We start from the raw sequence: 15040 nt of genomic DNA, 5'->3' as shown, positions 1-15040 counted from the left end.
TAGATTATAGGAATTAAGACAAGAAAACATAATCACCCTTCCCTTCACCCTCCACTCCCTACCCAAGATGTATAGGTAATGATGGTGATAAAAAGGGCAAGAGGCTTGCTCAAGATATGACAAGACAGCCAAAAAGAAGAGCGAGATTCAAGGATTTTAAGACGGGGGGCCTGAAGACATCAGACCCTTTTCCATTTTATTCCAACATATTTCTTTAAAAGCCTTGATAGGAAAAGAACAAAACTTTGCTTTTCATCTTTTTGCTTTAAGTGTAAGTCCCATGTTTTCTGAAGTTAAAACCCATTTGGCTCTCTGCATTTTGTATAAGTTTAGTAATCTCAGATGTATGCAGGCCAGGGGCAAGTAGAGCATTCTACTCCTACCCAGTCTCTTTCTCTCTCTCTCTCTCTCTATATATATATATATCTCTCTCTCTCTCATTAATGTAGTTTTATACGTTCATCAATCTCAGAGACTGAAAATTGACTTTTCCAACCAAAAGAATTTTGTTGGGTGAGGAAAAGCAAACTACGAAGAGTGCTGTAAGTACCACCTTAAATAGAGTCTAAAGTGAAGTCGCTCAGTCGTGTCCAACTCTTTGCAACCCCATGGACTGTACCCCACCAGGATCCTCCATCATGGGATTCTCCAGGCAAGAATACTGGAGTGGGTTGCCATTTCCTTCTCCAGGGGATCTTCCCACCCCAGGGATCGAACCTGGGTCTCCCCCATTGCAAGCAGACACTTTACCATCTGAGCCACCAGGGAAGCCCTAAATAGAGTCTAGGTACATAGGAACTGTCAGCATGCAGCATAATTGCATTAAAAATTAGGACACCCCCTCCCCAGATAGCACCTTGAAAGTGAGATTTTATAGAAGCATTCTTGTTCAGCACACACAGAGCGGAGGTTTTTGTTCCCGAGCAGCCTTCCGATGCCAAAGACCCTCTTCCTGTTTCCTAGGGGTGACCTCTTAAACATGCAGCCGTATACAGCACCATGCTTACGGACACTTCCACAAGATAAAGTACCACAGTACAAAAGCATATTGTCCTAAATGCACCTTACAGATCGCAGTGCCTCTGTTTACGTGTAAGTGGTGAAAATAAATCAGAGTGCTATCTAGACAAAGCTACACTTTGATGTATGGAGAATCTGCACCAATACATGTTTATAGTATGATGGAGCCTATGGTGCCAGATAAGAGAAATGCATTTTGCAGGTAGACCTAAATCTTCAGACTGTTGTGATTTTTAACTGACCTGTCTCTTTTCATCATAGAATAGCTTCATGACCATAAATACAGGGAACTACTGACAGTATAACTCATCCCTTAAAAATAGTTTGTTCTTAGCAGCTATGACAGTTTTTTTTTTTTTTTAAAGAGGCTTTACTTACCCCAGACAAGGACAATGTATCGCAGCGGAATGAAGTACAGGATGACTGTGAACGCACAGAGGGCTACAATGGCCAGCCAGCTTAAGAATGGGACGGTCCAGTTGAAAGTACTGAATGAGAAATCAAACACATCAGCAATCTGAGCACTTCACACTTTTCTCAAAGATGAAAATGAATGTGACTACAGATCTAGGAAAGATGTATTTCTTTGGGGAAGAGATGCCAGTGGTCGTGGGCTTTCCTGAATACAGGACCCAGGTAAGGGGTGTTGACATCAACCCCTCAACATTGGCTGAGGTGACTTCAGGGTGTAAAGTCGTCATACTACTTGGGTGACTTCCTAGGGTTTAAAAATCTTTTTCTACTTCTAAAACTAGTACTCAATCTTGTTTTCTCCAACTTCTCATAGAGGAGAATGCCCCTGGGTCTACCATTCTTTCTTCTGTGAACTCTCACATAGGATTACCCACACTGGAAATAAAAATATCGCCAGCAGTTGTCTATAGACCTAAATCTTAACACTGTAGTGGAAATCCTCAGAACTTTAGAAATCCTTAGAAAAATACTTTCCACTTCAGCTATGTTTCAGATGGAACTAGAAGTCAGCAAGGGGAAATTTTGAAAAACTTTGTTCCCATCATTGCCCTCCTCCCAGCAGTGCATAGATAATTAGGAAGTAAAGCTAGCATTATCTGCTGTTCTCCCTGCATTGTTTCAGCAAAGGAGAACATGGCACAGTTGAAGACTACAAAGGAAGTTGAAGCTGGAAAAGGGTGGGCTTTTGATAATGTAGAGGGTTAGAGCCAGGGATGGACGCAAGACTGAGTATTGACAGGGATAAAACATCAGAACAAAGAACAAAAGTGGGATCAACGAACAGAAGGAGAAGTTATACAAAATAGTACCAAGAAGATGGGAAGGACTTCAATGGGACAAAAAGGAAAAATCACGACAGAAGGCAAACAGAACATGGAAAGAACAGATATTTTCAGGCTTTTTGTGTAGAACATCCGTAGTAAGTCTCTGATAGTTTTTAAGAGAGAATGACAAAATTATAAACAGACTCACTGCGTGGAGCCTTCGAGGTCAGGTATATGAACCGTGTCTCCATTTACAGGCATACTACTGCCTCAGTGCTCGGCCCCCAAGGAGGAACTAACGTATGTTTGAGTGACTCTTTAGCATAATTTAATAAAAACAACCAAAATAAGTAGCAAATCTGTGTTCAAAGCCTAGATTCTGTTTTGTGACTTTAGGTGGTTGACCTCTCTGAGCATCAGCTTTCCTGGTATAAAATAGGGACAGCTTTCACTGTATCCAGAAAGACTGGCAGTGATGGCAGCGTGTTTTCGTGAATCAAGCTGATGTTATTTAGAGCCATTAAGCTCCAGAAGTACTGTACAGCACTTCTTGGCAGTGAGAAGGGCCCCAGAGACACTTGGAGAAAATACTGAAATTGTACATGATACGGATAACTGTCAGTGTTTATTTCTTATAATTTCCTGGTAATGGATGCTCTATTCACTTGGACTGGGTTTTTCCAGAGAAGTCTGTAATCCAATAAAGGATGTTTGTCAAGAGATTTTCTCATGTACTACCCTTCAGCCTAATACTTAAAGAGTCATTCCTTAACTTTGTGGCATATGACTTGCTTTTTATCTTTCTCTAGGTCACATCTCCTAAATTTTTTTTCCCCCAAATAAAAAAGCCACAGTTTGATCGAACTGGGTTGTCTTATTTTTAGTAACTCTTGGGGTCTGGCTTTTCTGTCATGTTTTTTTATGTCCTATGGCCAGAGTGAGCGTCCTGTAACTGTCACCAGGTAAAGGAGCATGCCTTCCCTCCTCACTGACGCCTGTAGTTCCCTTGCTTCTGCCCGCTGTGAAGAGAACAGAAGGCTGAGGGTCTGTGTGCTCTCCCGTGGTTGAGCTCAGAGCCATCCGTCACACCATCCTCACGCGGAAAACCCTCCTCCTGGGCAGCCTCACTGAAGTGCTCCCTGTGTTCTTATTCCTCTTGAAAGGATAAATGGCAATGAATACCAGTGTAGCTAATGTCAGAGGAAAAAAGACCGCCCTTTTTATTTCCGCAGTGCATCATGGAATCTAAATCTAGAATGTGATCCTATACCATTCCCTACCAAGAGATGCTATTCAAGAAAATTCTGGGAGGATTATTTCATAACAAGATGTAATTATGGAGACTTCCATTTTGCACTTAAAGATTGCATCTAAATCTGCTTTCTAGATAGATCCATTTTATCCAATGTGACTCCAGGGGAGTTTCTCTCATTTTAGTAGTCCAAAGATGATTATGCAGAAGAGAGTTCCAACAAGACTCACCAGATTCTAGGCTATGTTCTTGTACCTCAGCCTACACCTCTATCTCTGTCTACCCCTTAGAAAGTTCGATCAAATCCAGTTTTCCCCACGGCTGGTCCACAGCCACGACCTGGTTATTTCCTTCAACTGGCCATGGTCTTTTCCAGTACCGGTTTGAGGTCTCCTAACACCCAGAGTCACAAAGAAGCCTCGCCCCTTCAGGCACTCACAGTCTGCGGGGAGCGAGCTCCGCCTCTGGCAAAGGTCATGAGGAAGGAGGCTTGGCATACGCAAAGGCGGGATCAAGCCTCAGGAGTCTCCCTGGAAATTCTCGAGCAATCTACCCCCAAAACCAGAGTCTGCCTACTTTCTGCTTTGTGCTTTCACCTACACCTCTGACTTTACGGGGGGCTGTCCCCCACTACCTCTCTGAAAAAAGTTAGCTTACAGCTCCAGTTAATAATTCCTGGGTGTGACAGTGTTTAACCTACAAACTCCTTTGGAAATCCTCTAGCCTGCCTGAATAGGTTTTTCCGGCCTCATGTGATTGTTCAGAGCCTCCCAACTGTGAGAGGCAGGAGATGTTCTAAACTGTCTAAACACAGATTCTTTTGAGTAGTTAAAAGATTGATTAGAAATTGTATTGGTGAAGGGATTTTCACTTGTTGGGCCAATGTTTGCTGCTAAGTTTCCATATCCCTTACCTGCTGTGTCCCTGGCAGTGTATTGATTAATATAATTGGTGTAAGTAGTAGCTTTAATGTTTGTAACCTGGGACCCTTGAGTTAATTCTTTTTCTTGTTTTAGCCCACCACACCTTTGCTCTGTAGGAATGCAACTTTATCTAATGCTTTTGGAGGGTGGCTCCTGACCAATCACCTTTAGAGAAAAATAAGTTTTCTGAAGAAAAGGTCTTAAAATGTTAACAGGCCTCCGGGCCAGAAGATGATGCAAATCACCTAAGCTTTTGCATATGATATGTTTGCAGGAAGAAAGCCTGGCTTGCTGCCTGACTCTACCCCTTCCCCCATTATCCTCTATGCATAACTTAAGGTATAAAAACTACTTTGGAAAATAAAGTGCGGGCCTTGTTCACCGAAACTTGGTCTCACCATGTCGTTCTTTCTCTTACCTTCTGGCTGAATTATTCAGCCTCTTTTCTCCACTGAATTTCCTCACTGAGCTATCCTTATTTCAGCCTCTTTTCTTCACTGAATTTTACTGAGCTATCCTCATTCTATTACTCTTTATATCCTTAATTAACATTTAATTAAGCAATTGTTTCCTGATCTTCGCCTACGCCGTCTCTCCTTCGAATACCCTGGATCAGCCGGGGCTGGTCCCCGGCAACAGTCCTGACCTCAGAGCTGACCCGGGGTCTTCTGCTATAAATGAGATATTCCTGTCAGATAGTCCACACACTATACCTCAGGGAAAGGACAACACCCAGTAGGGAAATGCCCCATTTAGGACTTTACACTCTGCTTCTGCAGAAAGGTTGTGGAGAACAAGGAAACATTTCTTAGAGATGGAAAAACACGAAGAAGAAGAAAGATGTGGAAATCAATCTTTAGAAGTCTGATACTGAATGTTGCTTAAAAGTCCCATTTGGGAGTCAGAGGGAGGCTGTTGTGTCTAATGTGAGAAAGTGGAAACTCAGCACCTATGCATATGTGGAAATGTATTAAAAATTATACAAAATAAAATGCATTATGCCTTGAAACATGAAAGGCACCAGATGAAGGACCCACACCTTTAGTTTAAATAATTTACTCCTTTCAATTTCTGTGTATGCCCAAGCATCCAAATCTGCCGCATACTTTTGGTTATGAATAATAAACAATGAATAGAGATATGAAACTAGAAACATATAGGCTTATCCAGGTATAAAGCACCCCTTCTTGAACAGACCATTTAGAAATCATTATGCAGGCCAATTTTCATGTAGTTTAGTGGCATAAGCCCTTAGTATACTTTTCACTGATTATTATTTATAAATCTACCTTACCATTTTTATAATAAAAGTTGTTTTAAAATATATATTAGTATATAAGATAAATAAATGCAAATTGTTTCTTAATTTTACTTTTGTTCTCTGTGAATCTCTAATTCCTAACTTTTAAATTATAAAAACTGTTTATTTTCTAAATGACAAAGTATTAGTTTATTTCATCTATAATTATGATCTCAGCTAGTTAGAATTGAAAGAATATTTTCCAGGGTGCTGTTTATAATATTTTTCTAATTTAACTTTATTGATGAAACTAACTTGACCAATAATAAAATACAGGTGTGTCTTGATTACCTGAAATCCTCATTTAACTGGATTTATTTATTTTTTTTTTTCTATTGCAATTTCATATTCTAAGAACAAAGTCTCGTTGTGAAAATGTGCTAAAATTTAGGACGGTGTTATTTTTTTCAAAGCTACAAGTATGACTTCTTTCCAACCAATATGTTCTAAATTTCAAGGAGGAAATTGACAGAACTTTCATAAAACCAAAGACTGGCAGAAACAAAGTAAATAATGATGAAACTGAGCAATAGATCACCCAGACGGAGTGTCCCCTGCCAGAAAGAATGTGGCATTTCACCCTCTGAGAAACAAATGGACACTGTCCCCCAGAAAGCCAGGGCTCGCATGTCAGCATCACTCACTTCTTTATCCTTTCGCCAAAGGAAGCCACTTCATCTAGGATGTTCTGGACACTGATACATACCTCCTGGATGGCATAAATTTTATTTATAAATCCCTTTTTTTCACTGTCCTAAAACACAATAAAAAAGAGATTCTATGTGAGTAAAGGTATCTATATCCTTCAGGGCTTGAATTCTTTTCATTGTCAACACTTACATTCTTAAACATAAATGAACTTCATTTTTCCATGGATATAAGTGGATGCATGCAGCCCCTGAAAATTTTAGACAAGAAGGGAGGTGGAGCAGGAAGAGCACTCAGCATTGGAGACCTGTGTCAGTGTACAGGTGGCTGCAAAGCACAAGACTCAAATTCTGTGGCTCTTGCCCTGATGAACAGAAACATTTCAGCAGGGGGACAGGAAGCGTGAAGTTGTAAGAGGGAAGTCAGGTCTCAGAATGACCAAATCTGGAATCTCTGCTGACCCTGGGCCCACCATGACATGATACTTAGCAGACCCAGTTTTCTGGCCTACCACCCACAGACCTAAGTTCGGTCTTGGCTCCAGATTATTTTAATAGCAGGGAATGCTGGGTGCAAATAAGACCTGTAAGCAATGAAAACTGCACACAAAAAAATTTTTTTTTAATTAAAAATAATAAAATCAACTGAAATCCAGTAAGTGGACACTTCTAGACAGCACCTTAGGGACAGCAAAATACATAGCCTGGGCCCTGTCTTAAGAATAGAGCTACATACTTCATGCTCTATTAGTCAGGGTTCTAACTAAACATTTTCCCCCTATTTGTATTTAATTCTTCCTTTTAAAACGTGTGCTGGCCCTAAGCTGTGTGCTCCAGCAGATGGGTGATTAGTCAGGGTTCTAACTAAACATTTTCCCTCTATTTGTATTTAATTCCTCATCTTAAAACTTGTGCTGGACCTAAGCAAAGCTGGTGTGTGCTCCAGCGAATGGGTGCAGATTGAGCATAAAGCACCCAAAGAGTGGTGTGAACCTGGGGGGTAATGTGCACGTTTTGTAATTTTAGACCCAGAGGAAGAAATAATGGTGGCCTTTCACGATAGAAAATTCTGCTTAGTAGCCTGGCACCAGAGGCACTTGCCTAGGCTGTTTGGTGGAGACCATCCAACCCATGACTCCATTTCTCCATGCCAGCTTGAATCTCTGTGGAAATGTAGATCCAATTTCATTACTTTTAACTTCTGAACACTTGCACACTGCCAGAACACTTGAGACCTCATGTGGCAGTCAGTGCTTGCTGGAAGCAGCCAGGAAACCAGAATAATAATGTCGTCATGTTGCACATTTACATACTGACTTTCATTTTAGCAGAGTCTAAAGCACTTTGCACTGTGAACACTTGCTGGGGCTGGCATCCTGCCACCTTGGAAAGTGAGGGCAAGTGAATGACAGGTGTGTGGGCAGCCTCCAAGGACAACAGGGTACAGTGGGATTGGGGATGTGGATGCCAGTTTCATAACATGATCTTTAGATACCAGTTACTTAGAGCCTTCACTTTAAATTTAATTCCCACAGGAGATACTGCCTACATGATTCATCTCACTTATGCCAAACGGACTGTCAGGCAATGAGGTAGATGAAATGCATGAGGCTCAAAGTTTAGAGAACAATGACACACTCTCGGAGTCCCCACTGTCTTCAAAAGTTGCCCTTCACTTGTCATTACAAACACGGGTGCATCGATTTCTGGTCTTTTTTCCCCTCCCCAGGAATAAAACAAAATGCATTCATTTCACCTATGCAATTGTACATTTTAGAATAAAATGGACAACCAGTGGCTCCTTCTTGTTCCTTTTATAATTGCAGAATTGGTCTGCTCTAATAATCTCCATAGCCTTCATTGTTCTCTGTCAAGCACCAGCTAAGTTCATTTACATCTATGAAGTAATGTGTTCTTACAAAATATTTTTCTACATGCAGAATAAGTTGAAGATGAAGCATGCTGGTTATACAATGAAAGTTTACTGAGAATAAACTCTAACCAGTCTGAAATTATGAGGTGAAGAATATTTCTTTCACAATAGCAAAAAAATGTATAAGGTACTTAGCCATACCTTAAAAAGAAATGCACAGAATCTTTATTAAGAAATTAGAGATAATATATTTCTGCAATGGAAGACTGAATATTAAAAGAATGTATTCTTTTAGTTGAACATAAAATTTTAATTTTGCAAGCAAATCCTGATGTGTTTGGTGTAAAATGGGGAGAATTTGATGAAGTATTTTTAAAATTTGGAAGAGTACCTATAGCTAAGCAATGTTTGCAGAAGAGAAATAATGAGAAAGCACTTATTGTTCCAGATATTTACATAATTAAAATATGAAAGATGAGCATTAAAAGAGGAATCGTTGTATGATAAAGCACCATCATAAATCTATCATAAAGAAGGAAATATTATGTTACTGGGTAATTGCTTTAACTATTAGGGGAAAATTATATTAAATCATGCCTTAATAGATTTTCAAACCTATTTGAGATAGCTCAAATCTACCTCAGCATCTGTCTCAAACTAAAGTATCCCAAATATACATTAATTTAAAAGCAAATAACTAAAAAATTATAAAAGCAGAAGAAAAGATAGGTAAGTTATTTACTGACCTTGGAATAGGAAAGAACTTTCTAAACATACAAGCAGTAAAGAAAATCACAAAAATAATTAGTAGCTAAAGTTACATAAAATAAAAACATATCAAAAGTTATAAATGTAAAAGGCTAAGTGGGAAAAAAATTTCAAAAATATGACAAATGAAGGGATGGGATTTCTAGTATATTCAACAAACATCCGAAGCAGTTTTCATGGCAGTTTTTTTTATAGTAACAAAAATCATTAACATGTTGGGTATAATTAATTATGTTAATACAAATGATAAGACTATTAGGAAATCACAAAATACTGCTTAAAAGAGTGAAAATACTTATGATCTAGAAATTTAAAAGAATGGGAAGTAAATGTAATATACAGCATAATCCTAACATTTTTGAAATGGGTAGGATGGAAAAATGATGAAGGGAATATGTCAAAATACTAAAGGTAAAATGGATGTTTGCCTTCCTCATGCCTTCTTATAATATTCAGATTCTTTGCAATCAATATATTTTACTTTTATACACAGAATAGTTCCCTGATTTTCTATAACTACTATAAAAGTAATAGGGATAGAAGACATAAATGAATCAGCACTCACTGGACATGATTTTATATGGTTTATCTGCTTTTTCCTTAATTTATTTTTTTGTATTCTAAATTATTTTTAGAAGTAAAATGTAAACACTCATTAAGCACCATAAAATGCTCTTCACATAGCTCATTCAGTCCTCACCACTATCCTCCAATGTATTTTTCCCTACTTTACAGAAGAGAAAACAGGCTCGTGGTAAATGACAGCACTTGGAATTAGGACTACGACTAGCCAACTCCAGAGTCTATTCTCTGCATGATATACTGTGACCTCATTCTACCCAAGAAGATTTCAGTTCCTGCCCAGGATCCCTGTGAGGATAAACAAGAAGAAAAGACTTGCAAAGATTTGGAAACTTATTATTATAAACACCATGATCAGCAAGAAAATGAAATCTAGAAACTTGATTCAAAAATGGAAATTGGAAGGTTGTTAGAAACCACCAGATTTAACATTAATAATGCAGTGTGCAAATATAAAATACGAGCCCTTCATTAATAAGATGTATCATTTTAGGCATCTACAAAGACTATTTTTAGTAGATACTTTAAATCCAAGTACTAATGTTGAGTATTGGCTAAAGAGTTTTTTAAAATCTGCTCATTTAAAATTTTTCTTCCTTCTGCATACCCATCCCACCCTCCAAGCTTGTCACCCCTGGCCACCAAAATTCAAAATAAAAAAGTCTGGAGTGTTGGCAAATTTTGAAAAGGAAATGCTTTGGGATAAAATTTTTTATTTTAAAATCTTTCATCAAATTCTATATTCCTCCACTGAGGTCTCCAACCAATGAAGTAATTACTCTTTATATACAGTATATGACCCCAAACTGCAATGGGTAATGGAATTGCTCTGTGTTGCTTTCCAGTATTTCACACTTTTTTCATTAATGTTCAATACTTTATTAGTAGAGAATAAATTGGTACATTTCTTTTATTGTCGTTTTTACTTTCCTTTATAAACCAGCCTGGATGGAAAAAAATATCATAGGGTAGTGAATCATTGAAAAGCTTGGAAATGACACTATTGTTTCCTTTTTTTTTTTTAATGCATTATTAAGGTTTCTTTTCAAGATGTAAAAAGAAACTTACCCATAAAATAGAACTATAACTATAAATCTGAAAACATGTGAGATGTATATTATACAAGTTTTTTTTTTAATAATTCCATATGATTTTTAAAATCTAGTTATTTTCAGTAGTCCACAAAATATCCATAACTGCACACCTGAAATATAGTGACTCTTTCATAGTCACCTATTTTACTATCATGTATCCCATTAGAAAATGCACTGGATTTTCCGAAAGAACTCTCTGGTCCCTAGCTGTGAGATATTTAGGAGACTCTCAAGACCTAAGGAATCAATATGTGCTCCCATTCACAGATTCTGTTCCAAAAGAGAACAAGAAGCCAACGTGATAGGTGTCAGAGGATGTGTGTTCTGTGGGGTTGGGCTCCTTGTGCACCCAGCTGCATCCTGCCAGTCACTCACACCAACGAGGTCACTGTCGGTCCTGTTCACATCAGAGAAAATGAATCTGTTGGACACCTGTGCTGTGTTCAACACAGCAGGCGTGTAGAACATGTTGCTCAAAATATTGATGTTATAAAATTCAACTTACTTCACTTTCTAGGGTGAGAGCGTGTCTTAAGAGTGTAAAGGGGGAGTGCTATGAAGTCTCATATCAGGACGAGCACAAAACAGAACTGTCCTAGGAAACCAGAGCATATGTTCACCTTACTTATAATCTTCTGGAGGAGGCATGCAGATGTGCACCCCAGAGAGCTCATCTGGACCATAATTTTGCTTTTCCTTTAAAGTCCCGCTAGGTAACCTCGCAAAAGGTGAGCAGTAAGACTTAGGATATTTGCTATGATACATAATCGTGATAGTTGACTGTGGACTGCAGCTCTTCTGTGAGCAAACGTAGCACCAAGTATACAACTGTGTTTGGAATATGTTTATGTTTCGTGTGATTTATTTTTTATACTAAAGATGGTTTTAGTGTACAGCTTTCTTAGTTCACTCAGTAAACTTGGTTCACTCACCTGGTCTTTTCACTCATGCCCTGCAAAACCGACTTCCTCTCGGATCTATACTTCTAACCTATGGAAATGTTAGACATGAGGTATTGGTTGAATAAAAGCACATAAAGTGGCAAAATGTTTTCTTTGTGGCAATATTCCTTCTTTTTTTCAGGCATAGGAACCTACCTTGCAGCCTTAAATCTAGAATACTGAAATTCTCAGAGAAATCAACAACTCACAGGGACTCTTGACTACTGAATCTCATCTCAGTGTCTTATTCAGTTTTTATGATATCAAATCTTACCCAGGTTACTGGGTGCCGTGGCTCTTTTTCCAACATTCACCTTGAAAATAGGAACCCTCCACTGAAATATTAAAGGTGTCTCAGGTATGGTTAAGGCTAAGACGACAGATGCAGGGGGCTTCCCTGGTAAAGAATCCTGCCAATGAAGGAGAAATGGGTTTGATCCCTGATCCGAGAAGATCCCACATGTTGTGGAGCAGCTAAGCGCACACACCACAACCGCTGAGACTGTGCTCCAGCACCCGGGAGCCACAACTACTGAAGCCCAGGCACCTAGAGACTGTGCTCTGCAATGAGAGAAGCCACCACAGTGAGAAGCCTGCACGCCACAGCCAGAGAGTAGCCCCCATCGCTGCAACCAGAGAAAAGTCCATGCAGCAACGAAGACCCAGCACAGCCAAAAATAAATAAATACAGAATTAAAAGGAAAATAAAGTCTGTTTTGTCTGAAGTATTGCTACCCCAGTATTTAAAAAAAAAAAGATGGACACCATTTAAGACAGTATATTTTCTTTTAAAAAGTAAGAAGTATTGTTATCCCATTGTTTTAAAAAAAAAAAAAAAGATGGACACCATTGAAGTCAGAATATTTTCTTTTAAAAAGTAAAACAGTTCTCAAAAATATTTACGTTTCACGGTTATAAAGAGGACTAAGTTAAAGAAGATAAACCACATAGAGCTCTTAGTACAATATTTGCTGCAAATAATATAGCAGAAGTAGTATAGCAGTAAAACTTGGGATACAATTCCTTATCAAGACAATTCAAATTATTTTTATCTATTTTTGTTCCTTTGAAACAAAATTTTGAAATATTAGAACTCCTCAATATATCTAGAGGAAGGTAGGGCAACCCACTCCAATATTCTTGCCTGGAGAATCCCATGGACAGAGGAGCCTGGTGGGTGACAGTCCACAGGGTCGCAAAGAGTTGGACACGACTGAAGCGACTTGAGTATGCCTAAACATATGAAACCTCTTATGCGTGTTTAGTCGTGCCCCAGATGACTTCGTGTCAACTTGTCAGATTCCATTTTAGAAAGTGATATTAGTTTCTTTATAATGTTACATTGAGTTTTTTTCCCCCCTCCTTCTGCTGACTTTACATGTTTTCTTTTTTTTCCCCCAGAATGAACATTTACCTGGTCTTAATTTTTTTTGCTTCCTCTATTTAGTATACTTTGCTTTCCAGTACTCATTTTCTACAGTACAATTTTTAATCACATTTAGTTGTGCCTCACCCCGTTAATGTTATACATTCTGCATGTAACTTTAAGTGAAGTGAAAGTGAAGTCCTCAGTTGTGTCCAACTCTTTGCGATCCTGTGGACTGTAGTCCACCAGGCTCCTCCATCCATGGGATTCTCCAGGCAAGAGTACTGGAGTGCGTTGCCATTTCCTTCTCCAGAAAGGTGATTGCAAAATAACAAAAATTTGGAAAGCACTATCCCTTGGGCCAAGCAATGAAAACGGGCATTTAAAAATGGCAGCTGGCACTCTTAAAGGTTTGATGAAAGCCAGGAAAGAAAGAACAGAAGAAAACAAGGGCAAAGAAAGGGAGGGAGGAAAAGAGGGAAGGAAAGAAGGAAGGAGAGAGAGAAAAGGAAAAGGATGAAAGAGCAGAAAGAGGAGACTGAAGGAAAGAGAAAGGAAACGGGAGAGGAAAACTTTAAGAAGGGACACCCCACGGGACAGGAGGATGAGGAGCAGACAAAGAACCTGGGGGAAGTGAAGGTGAATATTCTTGAAGATGACTTGAAGCCAGGCAAAAACGAAATCATTCACTACCCACCTTAAGTTCTAATTTTTTATTATTTGTAAAAAGGCTGTACATAAAATGTTACCTTTCCATTAAATATAAATGTAGATAAACCTTACAGAAAGTACCCAGGCGGCACAGATGAATCTGCTGTTGGGAGGGAGAGTTCCCTGGAGCCCAATTTCTTTCTACTCAAAACCCTCATGTAGACCTCGAGGGATGTACCAGTCTCCCTCTCTCTAAGCATTTAAGAAAATTCCTTGTAACTGTCCAGTTAGTTCCTGTAATCGCTTGAAAGATCAGGGCTATATATCAGTGTCAAAACCTTTGACTAATCTCCTTGCCAGCAGGCAGGAAGTACACTTTCCAGGGGGCGGTGCTATAGATGATGCCATCTCTTGGCGCTCTGTCCCAGGAGACCGCTCTGCTTTCAGATGGACTCTCAAGGGAAAGGGCCACACGGCCTGGCTCCAGGCTGACCTCAATAGAAGCCACAGCAGAAGCCCCAAGGCTGCTGTTCCCAAGCAACCAGACAGGAAAATCAGTGACAAAGGAAACCTTCACCCAGGACAGTCCAAGTGTTGAGATAAGAATTCTGCAAAGTCAAAATGCACGCATTGTAGAAAGGTCTAGAAAATGTATAAGCACACTCAGGATTATGGTGGCCTAAGACAAGTCACTGTCTGTCCTTGGGATCCTTTGAAAAAAAAAAAAGGTTAAATTCGGTGTGTCCTAAAAAATCCCTTCTGGTGATGATTAGCCAGTTTACAGAGGAGATAGCAAGGCTGTGGAATAGCCTCTGCCCCCGGGGCTATTTGGCTGATTTATTTGAGGACACCGTTTATTTGAGGACGCGGCCGGGAACAGAGTTTCTCCTGCACTTTCTATGGGCCCAGTACTGTCAGCCTGACTGCCGATAGGGAGCAGAAGCCTGGGCTTGCTTCTGGATCTAAACAGCAGTGCCGGGCGAGTTCTTCTTTATCCCAGTTTCTAATGAAAAAGTTGTGTGTACATGTGTGTTTAAAAGCCTCTTTCGAAATCATTTGTTTCATTTCCAGATGTGTTTTTAAATCTGACTGGAGTTCAAATGCACAGCTTAGGGGGCAACTGAGTTTAGGGAAGGCTGTAAACCTTCTAGACAACCATAGTCTTCAGCTCAGTCACTCAGTCGCGCCCGACTCTGCGACCCCATTGACTGCAGCATGCCAGGCCTCCCTGTCCATTACCAACTCCTCGAGTTTACTCAGACTCATGTCCATCGAGTCGGTGATGCCATCCAGCCAGCTCATCCTCTGTCATCCCTACTCTAGATTTCTGACTAACTGGCTCTTTGGTTAACCCTAGTTCAGGTTGTGCTTCCATTATGGCCTTA

The 15040-nt window shown here is 39.5% G+C and overlaps 1 protein-coding gene and 1 long non-coding RNA gene across 13 annotated transcripts in view; one reads left to right on the top strand and one right to left on the bottom strand.

Annotated features, from left to right (window-relative positions):
• Nucleotides 1–12210, top strand: part of LOC113894997 — a 29721-nt gene extending 17511 nt beyond the window's left edge. Inside the window, exon 6 of one of the 3 annotated variants that reach the window (XR_003511728.1) lies at nt 9757–12210. This is a non-coding gene — a long non-coding RNA (uncharacterized LOC113894997). Of the gene's footprint in view, nt 1–449; nt 643–1385; nt 3123–9756 lie in introns of those variants that run through there. The other 2 variants (XR_003511729.1, XR_003511727.1) reach the window with 2 other exon arrangements.
• MCTP1 (multiple C2 and transmembrane domain containing 1) overlaps nt 1–15040 on the bottom strand; it is a 564668-nt gene that overhangs the window by 13770 nt on the left and 535858 nt on the right. For all 10 annotated transcript variants that reach the window (XM_027545593.1, XM_027545588.1, XM_027545590.1 and 7 more), the window contains 2 exons: nt 6378–6487; nt 1399–1508 (listed from right to left, as the gene is read on the bottom strand). In XM_027545593.1, coding sequence (XP_027401394.1) covers nt 1399–1508; nt 6378–6487 — 220 coding nt within the window. The remainder of the gene's footprint in view (nt 1–1398; nt 1509–6377; nt 6488–15040) is intronic.

Source organism: Bos indicus x Bos taurus, chromosome 7 (assembly GCF_003369695.1).
Source record: "Bos indicus x Bos taurus breed Angus x Brahman F1 hybrid chromosome 7, Bos_hybrid_MaternalHap_v2.0, whole genome shotgun sequence".
Classification (NCBI taxonomy): domain Eukaryota; kingdom Metazoa; phylum Chordata; class Mammalia; order Artiodactyla; family Bovidae; genus Bos; species Bos indicus x Bos taurus.
Note: the sequence above shows the minus strand (reverse complement) of the source record. Positions and strands in the feature narration are given on the sequence as shown.